This window comes from Sorghum bicolor, chromosome 1 (assembly GCF_000003195.3).
Source record: "Sorghum bicolor cultivar BTx623 chromosome 1, Sorghum_bicolor_NCBIv3, whole genome shotgun sequence".
NCBI classification, from domain to species: Eukaryota; Viridiplantae; Streptophyta; class Magnoliopsida; order Poales; family Poaceae; genus Sorghum; species Sorghum bicolor.
In genome coordinates, this window is record NC_012870.2 from 73,245,355 (window position 1) to 73,262,960 (window position 17,606).

Below are 17,606 nucleotides of genomic sequence, written 5' to 3' on the forward strand. Positions count from 1 at the left end.
AAACAGGCCCTAAATGCTGCATGTATCAACAAACTCGCTTGAGGCCTTGTTTAGTTCGCATTTTTTTTTTGTTTTTGAGTACTGTAGTATTTCGTTTTTATTTGACAAACATTGTCCAATCACGGAGTAACTAGGCTCAAAAGATTCATCTCACAAATTACAGGTAAATTGTGCAGTTAGTTTTTATTTTCGTCTATATTTAATGCTCCATGTATGCGATTAAAGATTCGATTTGATAGAAAATTTTGAAAATTTTTGCGAACCTGAGTGTACAAGCAACAAGGGCGCCCATCTTTAGAGGAGTTGACCCAGCCTAGCAGCCTACGATGTCCATTCATGTCTCTATGAACTGGATCGATCGTCTCGCGTGCTAGTGCAACCAAGGGACATGCGTGTATTCAGAGTTTCAGACCGAGAAACACAGCGCAGCAATTTCATACGCCGAAGCTGGAGCAAAGTATACCTGCACCATCAGTCCGATCCAACGCTGACTGCATGCCGCTCAGATCAGCCTGCGTCTGCGCCGGCGCCGGTCAAATCACGGGCCGCAACGGCGGCTCTGCACTGCGCCGGGTCAGAATTCTGCCGCGGCAAAGGGCTGACACGCGCCACCTTTGCGTTCCCAAAGCGTCAGGGACTCAGGGCCCAGCCGTCTGGCGGTGACGCGAATTTGGGCCTGGAGGCCTCGCGACTGGGCTAGAGTTTTATCGGCCCATTATCTACAGAATGTGTTTATCTTTATTCTCTATCTCTATATAATAATATGGTGAATGTCGGATAAATAAAATCAGGCCTTGTTTAGTTCACCCCAAAAACCAAAATCTTTTCAAGATTCCCCGTCACATCGAATTTTACGCCACATGCATGGAGTATTAAATATAGACGAAAATAAAAACTAATTACACAGTTTAACTGTAAATCACGAGATAAATCTTTTAAACCTAGTTAATCCATGATTGGATAATGTTTGTCAAATAAAAACGAAAGTGCTACAGTTCCGAAAACTTTTCAGTTTTCGGAACTAAACAAGGCCTCAGTGAATTTTGCACCAAAGAATCTTGCACATCATTGAGCCACGTAGCTCAAAAATACTAGCCGTCTGGTTATGATCGTATGGTCCAACTAGAAAATAATGTTTCTATTCTAGAGGTTCATCTTGAGACATGAAGTCTTCCTCCTCACCTTCTTTGTTGCTCACCCGCAGCACCATATAACTGTAACAGATCCATTGCCCTTATTTGAAAACATGTTATGTGAGACATAGGGTTGTTTGATAACACGTGCATCGATTTTAACATCTTTGGTACGGTGGAGAAAAGTCATAGGCTACTCGATCAATGAGGTTCGTTGGACTGTCCTATAACCTTTTAGAACTTACTCAAAAAGTTCTGAAGTTTAGGGTGGTTTATCGAACCATGTGACAGTGATTACTGTGTCTAATGGATTACGGTGCATAAGTTCTAAGTGATTTTGTGGGTGAAAACTGCATCTATGGTTCTTTCATGTCTATGAGGTCATGTAGAATTGCTCTAGGCTCATCGATTTTGTGGGTGAAAAGCACATCAATGTACATTGTTGTGTTTCACAAAAACAATAGTTAGGAGATCTTTAGGTGAGAAACTAGCTAGATCTTGGTTGCTGGGGTTTAGGTGACTAAGCCACGGATTCGACCCACCAGCAATGTAGAGAAGAGTTAGTTGGAGCATGTCTTGAAGTGGTGGTGGCTTATCCAACTTTGTCCTCTTTCTTGCCTTCTCTTCCTTCTAGAAATCTTCTCTCGGACCTTCCCATGCTAGATAGAAAGGGGACCTCCATGTTTAATCTCTAGCAATAACACCTCCTTAGATCTTCTAGGCATCATGGATGCTCTTCTTGCTATCCTCCCTCCTTTGCTTGGTTAGGTTTCTAGATAGAGGAAGCAAGAACTAGAGAGAGAGTGAGGGGAGGGGCTCATGTTGGCTTGAGTTCATGAAGACAAGATACTTTTACTGACAGGCGGGGGGCAGGGGAGTTTAGAACTTGATAAGTCACCGCTCTATGCATGGCTGTGATCCTAGACCATCCAATAAGATTCATCGAACCGTCTGATAAACATCGTATTTGTGCAGACTGAACTAGTCTAAACCTAACATTCACAGACCGTCCGATGTGGAACATCGGATTATCCAATGAATGACAATAGAGCCCAAAAAATACAGAAATTAGCATGCAAGCTTTTGAAATTTAATATTTAAATGAAGGTGAGGTGATGCTTGTTTTATTAATCAAGATGGCATGACCAGGTCGTGATAGTCTTGTAGTAAGCATAGATTGCTTTGGTGCTCATTTCTTCGATTCAAATTTGCACGTCCGGACGCGACAGTGCTTGCTTGTCTAGTGTTCACATTTTGTACACCACCTGATGGTTCGGTGCTCCTTTTCTCAATCTCGGACCTACACGTTACAAAGTTTTATAGAGGATTGTCCGGAGCTCACTATTTTACCACTGTCAGGTGGTCTGGCATATGCAATTTTATTGTAGGCTCACCCGATCAACCACCTGTGCATTCTACATATTTAGGCCTCGTTTATTTGCGCAGAATTCAATCCCGAAGCTGTTTTCTTTTGACCTATGAATGAGTAGATCTATATCTGTCACTCATTCTATCATAGGAAGCCGATTCAGATGGTAGGAGGTCCGGTTCTATTCCGGATTAAAAAAAGACCGTGGCAATCCGTTGGGAACAGGCCCATGAATGGGTCAATTCAGCCAAAACGAATGAGGCCTTAGTGAGTGGTCATCTTCTATACTAACATTGTTTTTCCCACTTTGTAACTCTTGAAGCCGATGCCTATTTTCATAGATGAGCATTGAGTCATCGCTATCACATTATTAGCTCACTCCGCTCGTCTCTCGCTGTTGTTTTCTTAGGGTGCATTTAGTTTCAAGTGGTATCTCGTCTGCTCTTGTCTCGTCCTGCCGGCGCAATCATGAATAAGCTTGGCCAACTAGGCGAGCGGTTTTGATTCTCTCACAAGAGCAAATTGAACCTTTACAAACTCTAAGACATGGAGACAAAGAGAACCAAACTCACTTAAAGTCCTAGCTTAACAGACAATATATATAGTGGCATGCAGATAAACCAAACACGCTTTTAATGAGCCAAGTTAGCATTTCAGCTTGTTAACATAAGAGCATTTCCAAGAGACTAGGTAAAATTATATTTTAAACTATAAGATTTAGCCATTGTGTAAAATAAAAAACTCACTCAAAGCATAGAGTTTTATAACAGCCTTTGTATATGATAGCTAGTGAGGACGACATACTATATATGACAAGCGAAAATTTAGGAATAACAAATTTGTTATTTTAGCAAACCAGATAGCACACCTGTTGGACTTTAATTTTTAATTTAAAAATGTAAAAATAGCATAGATAATATGGATAACGTATTTGTTGGAGTTGCTCTAAGTGGTTTGCGAGCTTAACGGACTGAGTCGCAAACAACAACGCCCCAATAGGGTAAGGTCTTTTTGTTTGCTTGGATGATTTTGGCTCATTTGTATGAGCTCAGCCAGCGCAGAACGAGTCTGGTCCAATAGGTGCAACTTGTTGTGTTTGTTTGTATTTGAGCAAAATTCAGTGCCATCTTGAATTTGGCCGACGGTGTCATTCAAGTCTTTAAACTTACAAAGTGATATATGTGAGTTCTGAAATTTGACAGACGGTGTGTCTCTAAACTTTCAAGGTGATCACCACATATCCCTAAACTAGACGTGCAATGTTGTTATCTTAGTCCCTGAACTTTCAAGCTGGTCACCGCAGGTCATAAACTTGACAAACAGTGTCGTCCCTGTCCAAATGTAACAGTATTGAAAGTTACTTATAACATTAAAGTTTTTTTTCTATTTTAAGTTACTTCTAATTTTAGTATTATCCTAAAAGTTTAATAGTAGTATTATAGAAGTAACTTTTCTCTATTATTAATATTATAATACTATAACACTATTATTAAAACTTTTAATACTATAATACTATTATTAAAAGTTTTAATACTCTAATACTATTATTAAAATTAGTATGGTATTATAGTATTAATAATAACGAAAAGTTTCTTCTAGAACCTACTATGAAAATTTTTGAAATAATACTAAAAATAGAAGTAACCTTTAATAGAAAAGTTTTAATACAATATGAATTTTAGTATTATTTTAGTACTATTAATGATACATAAATATTAAATTAATTTTAGTATTTTTCTATTTTAGTTTAAACCTAATATATTTGTTGTTGTAAATTATTATAATACTCTAATTTATTTTTTGCTGATTTAAATTATCTTATATAATTTACATTTTCATGATAACTATTACATAAATAATGATTGATTATTTAACATATATTGGATCCACGTGTCTAGCGTATAGTCAGCGTGCCACACGCCAGCTTATAGATTAGGTAAGGTCAAATTTGGACAGACATCGCTTGCCAAATTTAACGACATGCAGTGATCACTTTAAAAGTTCAGAGATAAGGAAGACACCGCCGACCAAGTTTAGGAACTGTGGTGATTACCTTGGAAGTTTAGGATTCTAGATGACATGCTCTGTTAAAATCAAGGACTCACGTATATAACTTTAGAAGTTAAAAAACCTAGATAATATTGTTGGCCAAGTTCTGGGACGGAGGGACAGACAATAAATTTTGCTCTTTGTATTTTTCTGGAGAGGACTAGAGGATCTCGTTTATTTGCCTACTAGATGCGATCACTTGGGAGGAGCATGTTGAAGAGTTACACCCAGCTGCAGATTTCTTTTCTCTTCTTTTATGCAGCAAGCAGGTTGAACCACTGGCGGACGCAGTATATGGACATGGGTGTACAGATATACACCCAATAATTTTGAGAAAAAAAATTACAGGCACTATACATTTGTATGTATTGTACATATAAGTAGACCAAATTATGTATATTTGAGCCAAGTAAAGGAGTGTTTGATTGGAGGGACTAAAGCTCAATAGGTATTGTAGCATATTTGTAACTATAACAATTAATGTCTAATTATACACTAATTAGGCTTAAAAAATTATCCCGCAAATTATTCTCTAACTGTGTTTTTAGTTTCATAAATAGTCTATATTCAATACTTCGTGCATATGTCCAAAAATTCGATGTGATATAGACTAAAGTTTAATATGGTAACCAAACAGGGCCTAAGAGTAAAAAGGTCACGTTTCTTGCCTCCTCGCCTCCACCATCTAGTTGGGTCTGACTGCTAGCTCAAGAAGCAAACTCACGGGGGAACCAACCAACCAGGAGTGATGCCCTCTGCTCGTCCGTGACGGTGCCTCAAGCACTTGCTCTTCCTACTTGAACTCACCGTTCCCAATTGACCAAAAAATTTTGTTCCCCACCTGCACCGCTCGGCCACCTAGGGTTTGATTTCAATGGCATTGGCACAAAGTCGACACCAGTAGGCGGCACGACAGCCGCACAGAGAACACACCATGACACAAATAAATTTGTAATGTTCCTTTATCAGTTGAGACTTCACAAATACTATGTATTAACTAATTAATTATACGAATGTATTTTATACTCAAGTACTGTTTGTTTTAAATTGATGGACATTTAGTACATAGTATGCTATAATGGTTTGGTTCTTATGTGTATCTATATACACCATGTACACCCAATCTTCAATTCCTGCGTGGGTTGAACGTCGTCCTCCGAACAACAGATCACCGCCTATGGGAGGTGACGGTAACGAGCAACAGCGACGGGGAGAGCCCAGAAAAACGAGACCCATTTTCGTTTTTCTGGGCCTAGCTCCACCCTGCTTTATGAACCGCGCGGGCCGGGCTCGTCGAATGTACTAAAAACAAACATGTCGTCGAGTTTTTTTTTTTTGACAAGAAACAAGGCTATATTAATTAGCAGCAGGAAGCTGCGATAATGTTTACATGAGGCAAGTCTATAGTAAATAGAGCTTGCAAAACAGAGCAGATTGTACCACAATGCACAGAAGAGCAATGGCTTTCAAACTGCAAGGTATCCGAAGAATAAGCCTGCCTAGCTAGAGAGTCAGCTGTGCTATTTAAATTTCTGTGGATCTTGTGTAAATATGACTGCCTATTAGTCACACAGTTAGCAAAGATCTGTGTGAAAGGTTTGATGCGCCAGTCAGGTGGGTTGGTGATGTCTTCCCTGTTGAGAAAGTAAACAAGTTGCTGGCAATCCGATAAGAAGTGACAGTCACTAATATTCATTGCTTGTAAAATTGTGGCCGCAAGTGCAAGACTTGCCGCTTCAGCCATGAGCACCGAGGAGCTTGTAGAAAGTCGCGCCTTTATGTAGATGGATTGAGGCGGCTGAACCTGAAAATTAAGAATAAATATACCTAGTCCAGCTTCCGTGAGATGAGGGCTTTGGAGGTCTGGAGGTGCCGAGGCATCAACATAGCATCTTGATCCTTGGAGTAGCATGGGAAACGTTACTTCGTTTTGTTGTTGTCGAGGCAAAGAGGCTGGGGACCGGACAGGGTGCCTGTGAGCTGCATCGATCGTCGATGTATTCTTGGCGAGGAACACTTGAGAGTGCATAGTAATGTGGGCTGCCACCGCATTGTGTACCTGAAAAGGATTCCAATCTTTCCCACGGAAGTGATAATCATTTCTAGCCTTCCATAAGTACCAGAGAGTGAATAAGATCCTTGCAAATAACGGTTCGGGCGTTGCTTGAGTTATGATAGTTTGCAAGATTAGTTGTACTCCATCAACTTCGTGGGGTAGGTCCTCTGATCTGAGAGCAGGAGAAAAAGAAAGCCATACCGCACGAGGAAGTTGACAATGGAAGAATAGGTGGGCGTCATCCTCAATTGCTCCACAGCGGTCGTTGTGTCCGTCGATGTGGTTGGAAAACCTCGCAGCTCTATCCGCTGTGGCGAGAGCCCTTCTGATCAGTCTCCAGGTAAATGTTTTGATAATAGGGGGAAGGTGGGAGGATTTCCAGGTACGTTTGAGGATTTGATTGGTTTGAGGGAGGATGCTGCGAGAACCTTGGGAAGGTAATTGAATAGTATTGAGGCTAGAGAGGTGTTTGTAGATTTCTTTGGTAGAGCAGATACCATTTTTAGCAGGTTTCCAACGAAGGATATCGTTATTATTGGCAGGAACAGGGTGAATAGAGGCAATTTGGTGAGCAGCTTGAGCGTCAAAGGTAGTGTTTAAAAGCTGAACGTTCCAGTTTTTGGAATTGGGATGCCAGAGATCAGAGGCTATTGCAGGTAAAGGGGTGTTAGTAACTGGAAGGAGCAAATGGTCATGGATCTTTTCCCAAACAGGGCACCAAGGGGTTGACCAGATAGAGGAATCGCCTGAGTGGAGCTGCAGTTCAGTGTTGGTGGAGAGTTCCTGTCTGACCTGAGTAATAGAAGACCAAAAAACTGATCTGGTACCAGTGTTAGTAGCTTTCCAAAAGGAAGTGTTATGGAAGTACTTGGCTTTAAGAACTGAGGTCAAAAGAGGGTTTTTATTAGTGACGATATTATAAGCAGAATGTATAATGAGGCTCTTGTTAACAGTGTATAAGTCCCTTATACCTAAACCCCCATTGTCCTTGCTTTGACAGATGTCATCCCAAGATCTGAAAGCAATAGGGGAGGTAGGGTTGTCTTCCTGCATACCAGCCCACCAAAAGCGTCTGATGATAGCTGTAATTCTTTCAATAAAAGATTTGGAAAAAAGCACGGTGGACATATAATAAACAGGTATTGAGGATAAGACCGACTGGATGTAAGTTAAACGACCAGCATGATTAAGTTTGTTTGCTTTGACTGTAGTGAGCTTGGCTTGGAATTTATTAAAGATGAAATCATAAGCCTTGTTTCTATCATTATGGTTAAAAATCATTGGATGACCAAGGTGCATAGTATTAGGAAGGAGATCAGGTACAGGAAAAATATTTTTAATAGCACTTTGCATGGATGGATTAACATTCTTACTAAAAAGAATTGAAGATTTCTGTAAGTTGGGTACCTGTCCTGAGTGAGTACAAAATCTTTGAATAGTTGCTTGAATTGTAGTTGCGTCCTGAATAGTTGCTCTGCCACAGAGAATGAGGTCATCTGCAAAGAAAAGGGAATGGATTGGGGGACATCCAGGTCCAAGAGTGACCCTTGTTAAATTGTCATTTTGCATCTGTTGTTGCAATAGAATGGAGAGTTCATTGATGGCAATAATGAAGAGGTAGGGAGATAGTGGACAGCCCTGACGAATTCCTCTATGAGACTGAAAACCTGCAGTAGCTTCACCATTAACCAAAATAGAGAAGGTAGGGGTTGATATGCATGCATGAATCAAATGAATAAAATGGAGAGGCATTCCCAGTCTCCTAAGAGCTTGCATAATGAAGTCCCACTCTAATCTGTCAAAGGCTTTTGCTAAGTCCAATTTAAGTAAGAAAGCTTGATCCTTCCAAGACTTGAGATGGAAAGAGTGAATGATCTCCTGTGTAATGATAATGTTAGCTGAGATATGCCTGTTTTTGATGAAAGCAGCTTGGGAGCGATCAATATAGTTAGGCAGGTGAGGTTTTAGTCTGTCAGCTAAGGATTTAGCAATTATTTTATAAATGACATTGCACAGGCTAATAGGGCGAAAATCTTGTGGGGTGATAGGCTGCATTTTTTTTGAAATTAGAGCTATAAAAGTTTGGTTAATTTCAGGTTGCATGAAGCAAGTGGAGTAAAAATTAGTTACCAAATTATGAACATCGTTTGCAATCCAGGACCATGCCGATTTAAAAAATGCCGCATTCAAGCCATCTGGTCGAGGAGATGCATTACTTCTCATGTCCTTAATGATGGCATGTAGCTCTTGGATTGATGGTGTCGAGGTTGTGAACTGCATAGGGGTTGTGCTCGCCTGGTTGTGAAGGGACTGATCTCCTTCAGTGGCGCTGCTGTCAATATTATGCATCTCTCGAGGTCTCTGTTCCTGAAAAAGAGTAGAGTCTTCATTGTTAGAGGGATTAGAAATCCTTGCGCCTGGTGGAGTGTTGGTGGAGAAAATATTTTGGAAATAGGTTAACCGGTCAATTCAGACAAACAAACGGGCCTGTGACCCAATCCAATTTCCACTAAGGCCTTATGTAGTTCCGAAAAGATTTCGGATTTTGTACTGTAGCATTTTTATTTGTTTGTGGTAAATATTATTCAATCATAAATTAAATAGGCTCAAAAGTTTCGTCTCATAAATTACAGACAAATTGTGCAATTATTTTTTGTTTTCTTCTATATTTAGAGCTTCATACATGTGCCACAAAATTTGATGTGACAGAAAATCTTAAAAAGTTTTTGAATTTCAGGGTGAACTAAACAAGATCTAAGTTAAAAGAAAAAAATCCACTTAAAAAAATAAAAGAAAAAAAATCCGATCTCCAGCTGCACTGCAGGAGTCGAGTGCCGACCAGTCAACCGTGAGGCTGCTCCGTCCAGTCGTCCGTCCTCTCCCTTCCCTCTCAGGCCCGCTCGCGGCTCGCACGTAGCAGTGTCGCCGCCTCGCCGGGGACGACGGATATCGCAGGCGCCGCACCCCGTTCCCATCCTTGTCCGCTTGTCAGATCAGACCCCCATCTGGCCGTTGGTACCCCCCTCTCTCTCACGCAGCCCAGCCAGGCTCGCACGCAGGCAGGGGCGGCGACCGCGACCGCGACCGCGACCCGCAAGGCGCCAAGGCGGGCGAGCCCGCCGAGGCGGAAGGCGCCTCGAGATCTCCTCCGCGCGGCTCGCGGGTCAGAAGCAGCAAGTCGCATTTGTAAATTCATCATCGTCCCCGCCTGCAAAATATCTGCCGTGGCCTCCTCGATTACCTTCCATTCTCTGAAATCCCAATTCGGCAGTCCCCCAAATCGCACGCCCCCACTGCTACGTTCCCCCTTCGAGCGCGCGCCCAGTTAGCCCCGTCCGCGGCCGCGGGTTGACTCGCAATCGCAAGCGTCTAGATCCGGGCTTCCCACCTCCGACGACGACCGCGCAGCCGGCCAACGCGGAAGCCCCGCGATAAATCGCTGTGCCCCATCCTTTGGCGTCCCCCACACCACCGACTTCACCGGAGCAGGAGGAAGCGTCTGAAAGGTGAGAGTTCCTATCATCTGCTTTCTCTGGGGTTTTCGACCCGTTTCTGCTTCAGGGCAGGTACCGGAAAAACCCTAACTTGAGGCTTGAGGCGACGCCGCTGGCGCTTTGATGGCCCGCCACCACTTGGGAGGTTTCTCGGCGACGCCTCCGTGGGTTGATGTTGTGCTAATCAATAATGTCCTGCCATGTTCAGGCTGCGCACGAAACTGCTACTATGCGAAGTGGCTATCATTGGTCCTGACGGGATGCCCTCACCTAACAATTGACGCTCTTTTCTTTTCTTCTGTCCATGGCGGCCTTTAGTTCGTGCAGTGACTTCTTGCGCTAGCATACGACGCATGCTTCGGCGAGGTGGCTTCATGTTTTTTTCCATTGTTTTGTCTTTGTTTTTTAAAACAGATTCGGCAACGCTTCATGTGCCTGATTGGTTGGTTGCGCGGGCTCGCGAGGCCCTAGCACCGAGTTCAGGGAGCACTTCGTGGGCTTACAGCGACTTGTTCACTCGTCTTGAGGTGCTGGAGCTGTCACGTTGTGGTAGTTGAGAGGGATCTGTCCAATTTGCATAGTTGCGAGGAAAGGTTCCTGAGGTATGCTGTACTTGTTTTCTTATTAGAAACTAGCTCATCCCATTATTGTGACCTTGTCTAAGTTGTCCTCCTTGACTTGGACAAGTGCTTAGGTAGTAGAATAGGTCTTGTTGATATTTCTACCATGTCCTGTCATCCTAGCAACCTAACATGCTTGTGACGTGCCCCAAGCTTGTTTGACTTCCCTGGCTGTCATAGACCAACGCATTATATCCCCACGAGATTAGTTGATAAGGCTAGCTGCTCGGTGGCCGTTGCATGTCTTCCCTCTTTCTCTTGCCACCTTGGGCATCTTCAGCTGCCTTAAAAAGATACATGCTTCATACCTAGATCATTTGGTGTTCAATTTTGGTTTTAAGCCATGGCGAATTCCCGGATTGGACGTTACAAGGTATTTGTCAATCTTTGCTTGGCTACTTTGGTTCTTTATAGGTGGCATAATTTGATCTTCTTCTAATTCTTCCATGAAGTTCTGCTGCCTCATCTTGTGCCTTTGATTTTGTCGTGCAACTTATTTGAAGTATCTGTTGTCTGCCTTTTGTTGTTTGTTTCATCTTGTTTTGTTTTGGTTTGACCTTCTTGAGCCTTTACCATGCTTGCTGGTTTTGTATCAGAAAATTTTGATTGGATTCAAGCTTGCTACAGAAGATAAACAGGATGGCCTAACATATGAACTTATGAATCAGAGATTTAATTTCTTTCTATTATTCTCAGAGGTGTAAAGTTACTCGATATTGGATTATTTGATAGCACCATTTGATAAATATTGTTTCTTTTATTCAGTAAATGAGTCATGACTTAGAGTTGATTTCTTATTTGGCATATATGTGTTGGAAGGGCATCCTTAGAAGTTCATACCAATCCCAACTAGGAGTGCATGAAAATATGCTTTGTTCTTTAATCCCAACTAGGAGTGCATGAAAATATGCTTTGATCTTTAATATGTGATGGTGATGAACTCTTTGTAGCACAAATTAATGAGTAGTACAACTAATTCTGGCAGGCATGAATATATTTGTGAGGAGTGCTGATAATCTCAATTGTTACTGTATGAAATTTGATTGGAAGATGTTGATCTAGGGGCTGGGCCAAAATTTTCAAGGCTCTGTATATTTTGTATTGTGCATAGTTTTTGGGCATTCTTCTGGATAGTCCATTACTACATTAGTATCTTGTCAGATTTACATCGATAGAGGTTTTAAGGTCCAGTTGGCATCATCATATGTCAAAATATGTGTTACCCTTGCCCCTTGGCATTATATGAATGACAAGGTTGGTTAAAGAATTATCTGGGTTGTCAAACAATTGAAATTTCATGGGGTGAAAGGTGGGCAATCCTATTTAGAGGACAGCAATATCTGACCCACCCTGCCCCCTTGTACTAATTTGTTTGCTCCTTTTGTTATGGTACAGTTACATACTGTAATGGAATAGAATATGTGAGAGAGTTCATTAGCAATATGGCATGCATATTACTATCTTCATGTGTATTTGTGGTTTTCAAATGCTGTTGACCTGCCTGTTCCCTTTACCATGGTTGCAGCCTTGTTTATTAGGATTTAAAACTCCTACATAAGCAAGCAATGTGATGAACAATGTCTGTCGTCTAGCATTTTAAACCAAATGCAGTTGAAGAATTCAGTGTCTCATAACTAGAGGACTAGGATTTTTTTTTCTCGAATGCACAGGAGAACTACTCATCATTGCATTAAGCAGGATATAAAATATTTACAAGACAACATGCTGCACTAGCTCAGATTATGAACTGGGATCTGTATTTGTAATGGTGAATAATTCATTTTATTGTATCATATAATATGGTATTATGATATGAACTGATGATACAATGAACTGTAGAAAGAGATTTGTACGCTCTTATCCTTTTACCCTTCAGCAAAGTTCTTCTAGGATGGTCACTTACTTTCTTTACATTCTAGTATATGGAATTTGGAAACCTATCCTTAAAATCTTTACTATCTGCTTCATTGATTTTAGTGTGTTTTTTTCCCTTGAACATGCGTGCGTGCCAGAGTTTGTTCCATATGCTATAGTAGCTACTCATGAATCTTTTTGAAGATTTAGTAATTGTAGTTTGCATGTTGCAGATGTCTAATCTCTCAGACCCCTCAAAAGAAGATACTTCACCTGAAGGTTCAGGTACTACCCAGAGAACTGGAGCCTGGAGTAACACATTGAACACTCTTCTGCAGCAAGCCTCAGTCTATGGTGTGGCTGCCGGGTATTGTTTATCAGCGTCGCTGCTCTCCATCATCAACAAATGGGCAATCATGAAATTTCCATATCCTGGAGCCCTGACAGCTCTGCAATACTTCACTAGTGTTGCTGGAGTTCTCCTATGTGGACAGCTCAAGCTCATTGAGCACGACGGCCTTAATCTGAGGACAATGTGGAAGTTCTTACCTGCTGCTGTGATGTTCTATATCTCCATCTTCACAAATAGTGAGCTCCTGCTTCATGCCAATGTGGATACTTTCATTGTGTTCCGCTCTGCTGTGCCTATATTTGTCGCGATTGGGGAGACGCTGTATCTTCATCAGCCATGGCCATCACTCAAGACATGGCTTTCACTTTCCACAATACTTGGTGGAAGTGTGATCTATGTTTTCACAGACAACCAATTCACTGTGACTGCTTACACCTGGGCAGTGGCCTACCTAGCAAGCATGTCCATTGATTTCGTGTACATCAAGCACGTCGTAATGACCATTGGGCTGAACACATGGGGCCTTGTGCTATACAACAACCTTGAGGCTTTGATGTTATTCCCCCTTGAGCTCCTTATAATGGGAGAATTTGATCAGATGAAGGTCGACAGCTCCAATGTGTCAAACTGGCTTTCATTTGATGTGGTCCTCCCTGTTGCTCTCTCATGCCTGTTTGGACTATCGATATCCTTCTTTGGATTCTCCTGCAGACGGGCTATCTCTGCTACTGGGTTCACAGTGCTTGGCATAGTGAACAAGCTCCTAACTGTTGTGATTAATTTGCTTATTTGGGACAAGCATGCCTCTTTTGTGGGTACCATTGGGCTCTTGATATGCATGTCAGGTGGTGTGCTCTACCAGCAATCCACCACGAAACCAAAGGCACCCAAGGCTGAGCCGAAGGAAGAGAACGACGAGGAGCAGCAGAAATTGCTGCAGATGCAGGGAGTGCAAGAGAGCAATTCAACTCAAAAGTAAAGCTCTTCATAAACCTTACAAGGAAGTTCCTTTGATGCATTATCTCCTTTGCAACAGCCTCACCCTGAACGTTTTTGTATTGGCTAATATACTTGGAAAGAAGCATATGGATGAATGCAGTCCTGGACTAGGAGCTACAAAATCTTATGTTTTAGATATTAGAAGTCATGGAGGGGACCAAATTATCACTATGCAATTCTTTATAACTATATTGCTGCTTTCATTTGTAACGCAAAATTGTTATGATAGGATACCAGGTACTCAGCAAATATACCACATTGAATACTTCCTATACGAAAACATCTATCTCATACAGTTCGGTGATAGTATGATCTGTGTTTAGTCATTCCTCTCACAACAAATCAACAAACAGTTTTTTCACTCATAGTTTTTCAGCAAAGCGACCAGATGTGAAATTGACTTGCAGGGGTGCGTCACGTTGAGTAAGAGCTTCTTTGAAGTATGTAGTGCATGTTTGGACAGGGGATAGAGATAGGGAAATATTGTATTCTAGCCATCCGTTCTCCACACCTCATTTAATCTGAATTATTCATTTATTTCTCTTTCCCTGTCCCAGCCCCTGTATTCCAACATCCAAACAACACCTATAGAGTGTCCTTGAGTACTTGGATAAGTCTAACGCTTTGCGAAGAAATAGATCGGGTGCAAACTATAGAAATAGACTTGAAATAGATGAAACAATAAGTAATCACAACAAGTATGCAAGACATAAGAACTCGAGGTTCGGCCAAACCACAAGGAAGGCTACATCTTTGTTATTGAGGTGACTACAGAGGTCTAAAGTCTGTTTCACCTCTCTTCCTGTCTTAAGAGACCACAAAGGTCAATCTTGAGTTATGCACTAGATGAATCTAGGTATTACAAACCTCTCGGAGCTCATCACACAATTTTGGAACTTTATGGGCGATGCCTAGCTGGTTAGGGGCAAAGCTCAAAGAGTAACAAACATGAACCGCACCAGCTTGATAGAGAAATCAAGTGCTCAAGGTTAATCACATCTTCTCTTGCTAGAATCCTTCCCTTCACTCTCTAGCAAGATCGTCGAAATCAAAGGGGACAAAGAGAAGGATTTTCTACGCACTAGACAAGGAGATATGCCAAGTCAAAAAAATGGAGAATTGAGATGTCAAATTGTTGGAGACGATTTTTTCTTATTTTGCTACAAAAATTATGGATATTAAGTTATTTGCCAAACTGTTGGATGAAAACGGATACGAACGGATATCACTGATATCATATTTGTTTTCATATTTCTGGTCGAATTCGGATTCGAATACGGATAATGTCAACCATGTCGGATAAGATAGAATTTGATGTCGACATTATAAATATATGATTTAAGTATTCGAATACGGATACGAAATCGGATATTGAATATTCGAACTCGAATACGGACAGATCTGAACGTCTTTAACGAATTTGGTCTCGAATACGGTCGGAAAATATTCGTACCGTTTTCATCCCTACTAGCCATTTTCATGGGATCTATCAAAAAATCAGTCTTCATATAAAGGGCTTGTTTTGGTAGGTCTCCAATTCGAGCTAAAACAACTTTAGGCCTTGTTTAGTTCACCTCAAAAACCAAAAACTTTTCAAGATTCTTCATGACATTGAATCTTGTGGCACATGAATGAAGCACTAAATATAGACAAAAATAAAAACTAATTGTACAGTTTACCTATAAATCTAAAAACGAAAGTGCTACAGTTCCGAATACCAAAAAGTTTCCGGAACTAAACAAGGCCTTAGTTGTAGCTTTGCTTGTGAAGCAGATTCACTTGAGAGGTAAAAGCTGTTTTTTTTTTGTTGTTTGGTAGTTTAGAAAGGGTAAAATATCCATAATACCCTCATTCCTTTTCCTTTTTCCTTTTTTCTCTTTTCTTTTTTTTCTTTCCCTATACCTTATCCGGTCCCTCGCGTTGCAACCGCACGGCCCCGCACGCGTTCGCTCGCGTCTTCAACCTCTGGAAGCCGAGCTCCTATCCCGCCGCCGCCTGCGCCTGGAAGCGCTCCCGGCCACGGGCCACCGGAGGCGCCGCGGCTCCCTCCTCCGCGCGCCCTCCGTCCCGCACCTCCCCGCGCTCCTCCGCCCGGAAGCCGGCGTCCGACGGACCCGCGCCGCCCGCCCCCGACGGCCTCGCGCACAGAGCTCCGGCGACCTCGCGCCCGCACGGCTCGGTCGGGGCAAAAACGCCCATCGCCCTGCGCGGGGCCCACGGCAACCGAGCGGAGCTGGGAGAAGCTCGTCCACACGGAGGTGTACGGGCACTTAAGCGTGACAAAAAGTCTCCTTCCTCGGTGTTCCTCTTTCTCCTACCGCTTGCTGGCTTCCCAGCTTCCGCTCCAATGGCGTCTCTTCTCTTCGTCCCACGCCCCACCCGGAGCGCATGCGCGAAGACCGGACCCAGTGCCACTCACAAGCCTAGGCGCGTCTCCATCACCTGCGGGCCGCGCGACAACCGCGGGCCACTCCAGCGCGGCCGCTCCCTCTCCACGGAGGCCATCCTGGCGATCCAATCCCTAAAGCGCCTGACCTCCGCGGACCGCTCGCCGGCAGCTGCCACCGCCGCCGCCGCCACCGCCCTGGGCCGCCTCCTCAAGGCGGACCTCGTGGCCGCCATGGCCGAGCTCCAGCGGCAGGGCCACTGGTCCCTGGCCCTCGCCGTGCTTCACGTCGCCCGTGCGGAGCCCTGGTACCGCCCGGACCCGGCGCTCTACGCCACCTTCGTCTCCTCCGCGCCAACCTCCTCGCCCTCCGGCGAGGCCGAGGCCGCCGTGGACGCGCTCGTGGAGGCGTTCCTGGAGGAGAAGGCGCGCGGCGGCGGGTTCGTGGACGGGGAGGAGGACGTGTACAAGCTCACGAGGCTGCTGCGCGCGCTGGTGGCCAAGGCCAGGGGCCGCGCGGCGTGGAAGGTATATGAGGCGGCCGTGAGGAAGGGAGGCCTCGACGTCGACGAGTACGTGTACAGGGTGATGGCGCGGGGGATGAAGCGGCTGGGGCTCCACGAGGAGGCGGCGGAGGTGGAGGCCGACTTCGCCGAGTGGGAGGCCACGGTCTCGCCGCCCGCCAGGGACGTGCTCGACGAAATGCGAGCGAGAGACGAGAGCAAGACGACTGCCTCTGCCACTTAGTCCGCCAGGGATTTTTCTTTTTTATGGTTTTGTTTAGATTTGAGAAGTTTTTGTATTTTGACACTGTAGCATTTTTGTTTTTATTTGATAAATATTGTCTAATTATGGAGTCACTAAGTTTAAAGATCTATATTTAATGCTACATGCATGAGTCACTGAGCTTAAAAGATTTATATTTAATGCTATATGTATATGTCGTAACTTTTAATGTAGCGGAGAATCTTGAAAAGTTTTTAATTTTCGAGTGAACTAAACAATACCTTAATCTTTGGATTGGCAAATGGCCCCAAGAGAGAGAAAACAGCCAGACTATTTATTTCGTATTGTACGAGATGTCTATCGACGTTTTCCCCTATCCATACTTCACATTTCCAGCTACAAACTATTATCGAGGAATAACATAGAGGAAAAAAACAAACTTCATCATGCTGCTGTACATAAAAGGTAGACAGCCGGTTAGCATTAAAATCTGACGGAATAGCACGAATGACACAAATAAACTTCACAAAGACGACTAACTTTTCAAGCAAGAACACAGAGGTGCAAC

At 43.1% G+C, this 17,606-nt stretch overlaps 2 protein-coding genes across 4 annotated transcripts; both read left to right on the plus strand.

Annotated features, from left to right (window-relative positions):
- On the plus strand, positions 9,493-14,252 carry LOC110431617 (GDP-mannose transporter GONST3). 3 transcript variants are annotated; one of them, XM_021450793.1, is made up of 3 exons: positions 9,494-10,113; positions 10,516-10,703; positions 12,809-14,252. In XM_021450793.1, exon 3 carries the CDS (start codon positions 12,809-12,811, stop codon positions 13,904-13,906), a length of 1,098 nt encoding a protein of 365 aa, XP_021306468.1. In that variant the 5' UTR covers positions 9,494-10,113; positions 10,516-10,703; the 3' UTR covers positions 13,907-14,252. The 3 variants fall into 3 exon arrangements, with proteins under 3 accessions (XP_021306469.1, XP_021306468.1, XP_021306467.1); XM_021450794.1 differs by lacking the exon at positions 10,516-10,703 and having other exon boundaries at positions 9,493-10,113; XM_021450792.1 differs by lacking the exons at positions 9,494-10,113; positions 10,516-10,703 and adding an exon at positions 10,737-11,094.
- Positions 15,666-17,161, plus strand: LOC110434201 (pentatricopeptide repeat-containing protein At3g46870). The gene has a single exon (XM_021458011.1). It carries the CDS (start codon positions 16,274-16,276, stop codon positions 17,057-17,059), a length of 786 nt encoding a protein of 261 aa, XP_021313686.1. The 5' UTR covers positions 15,666-16,273; the 3' UTR covers positions 17,060-17,161.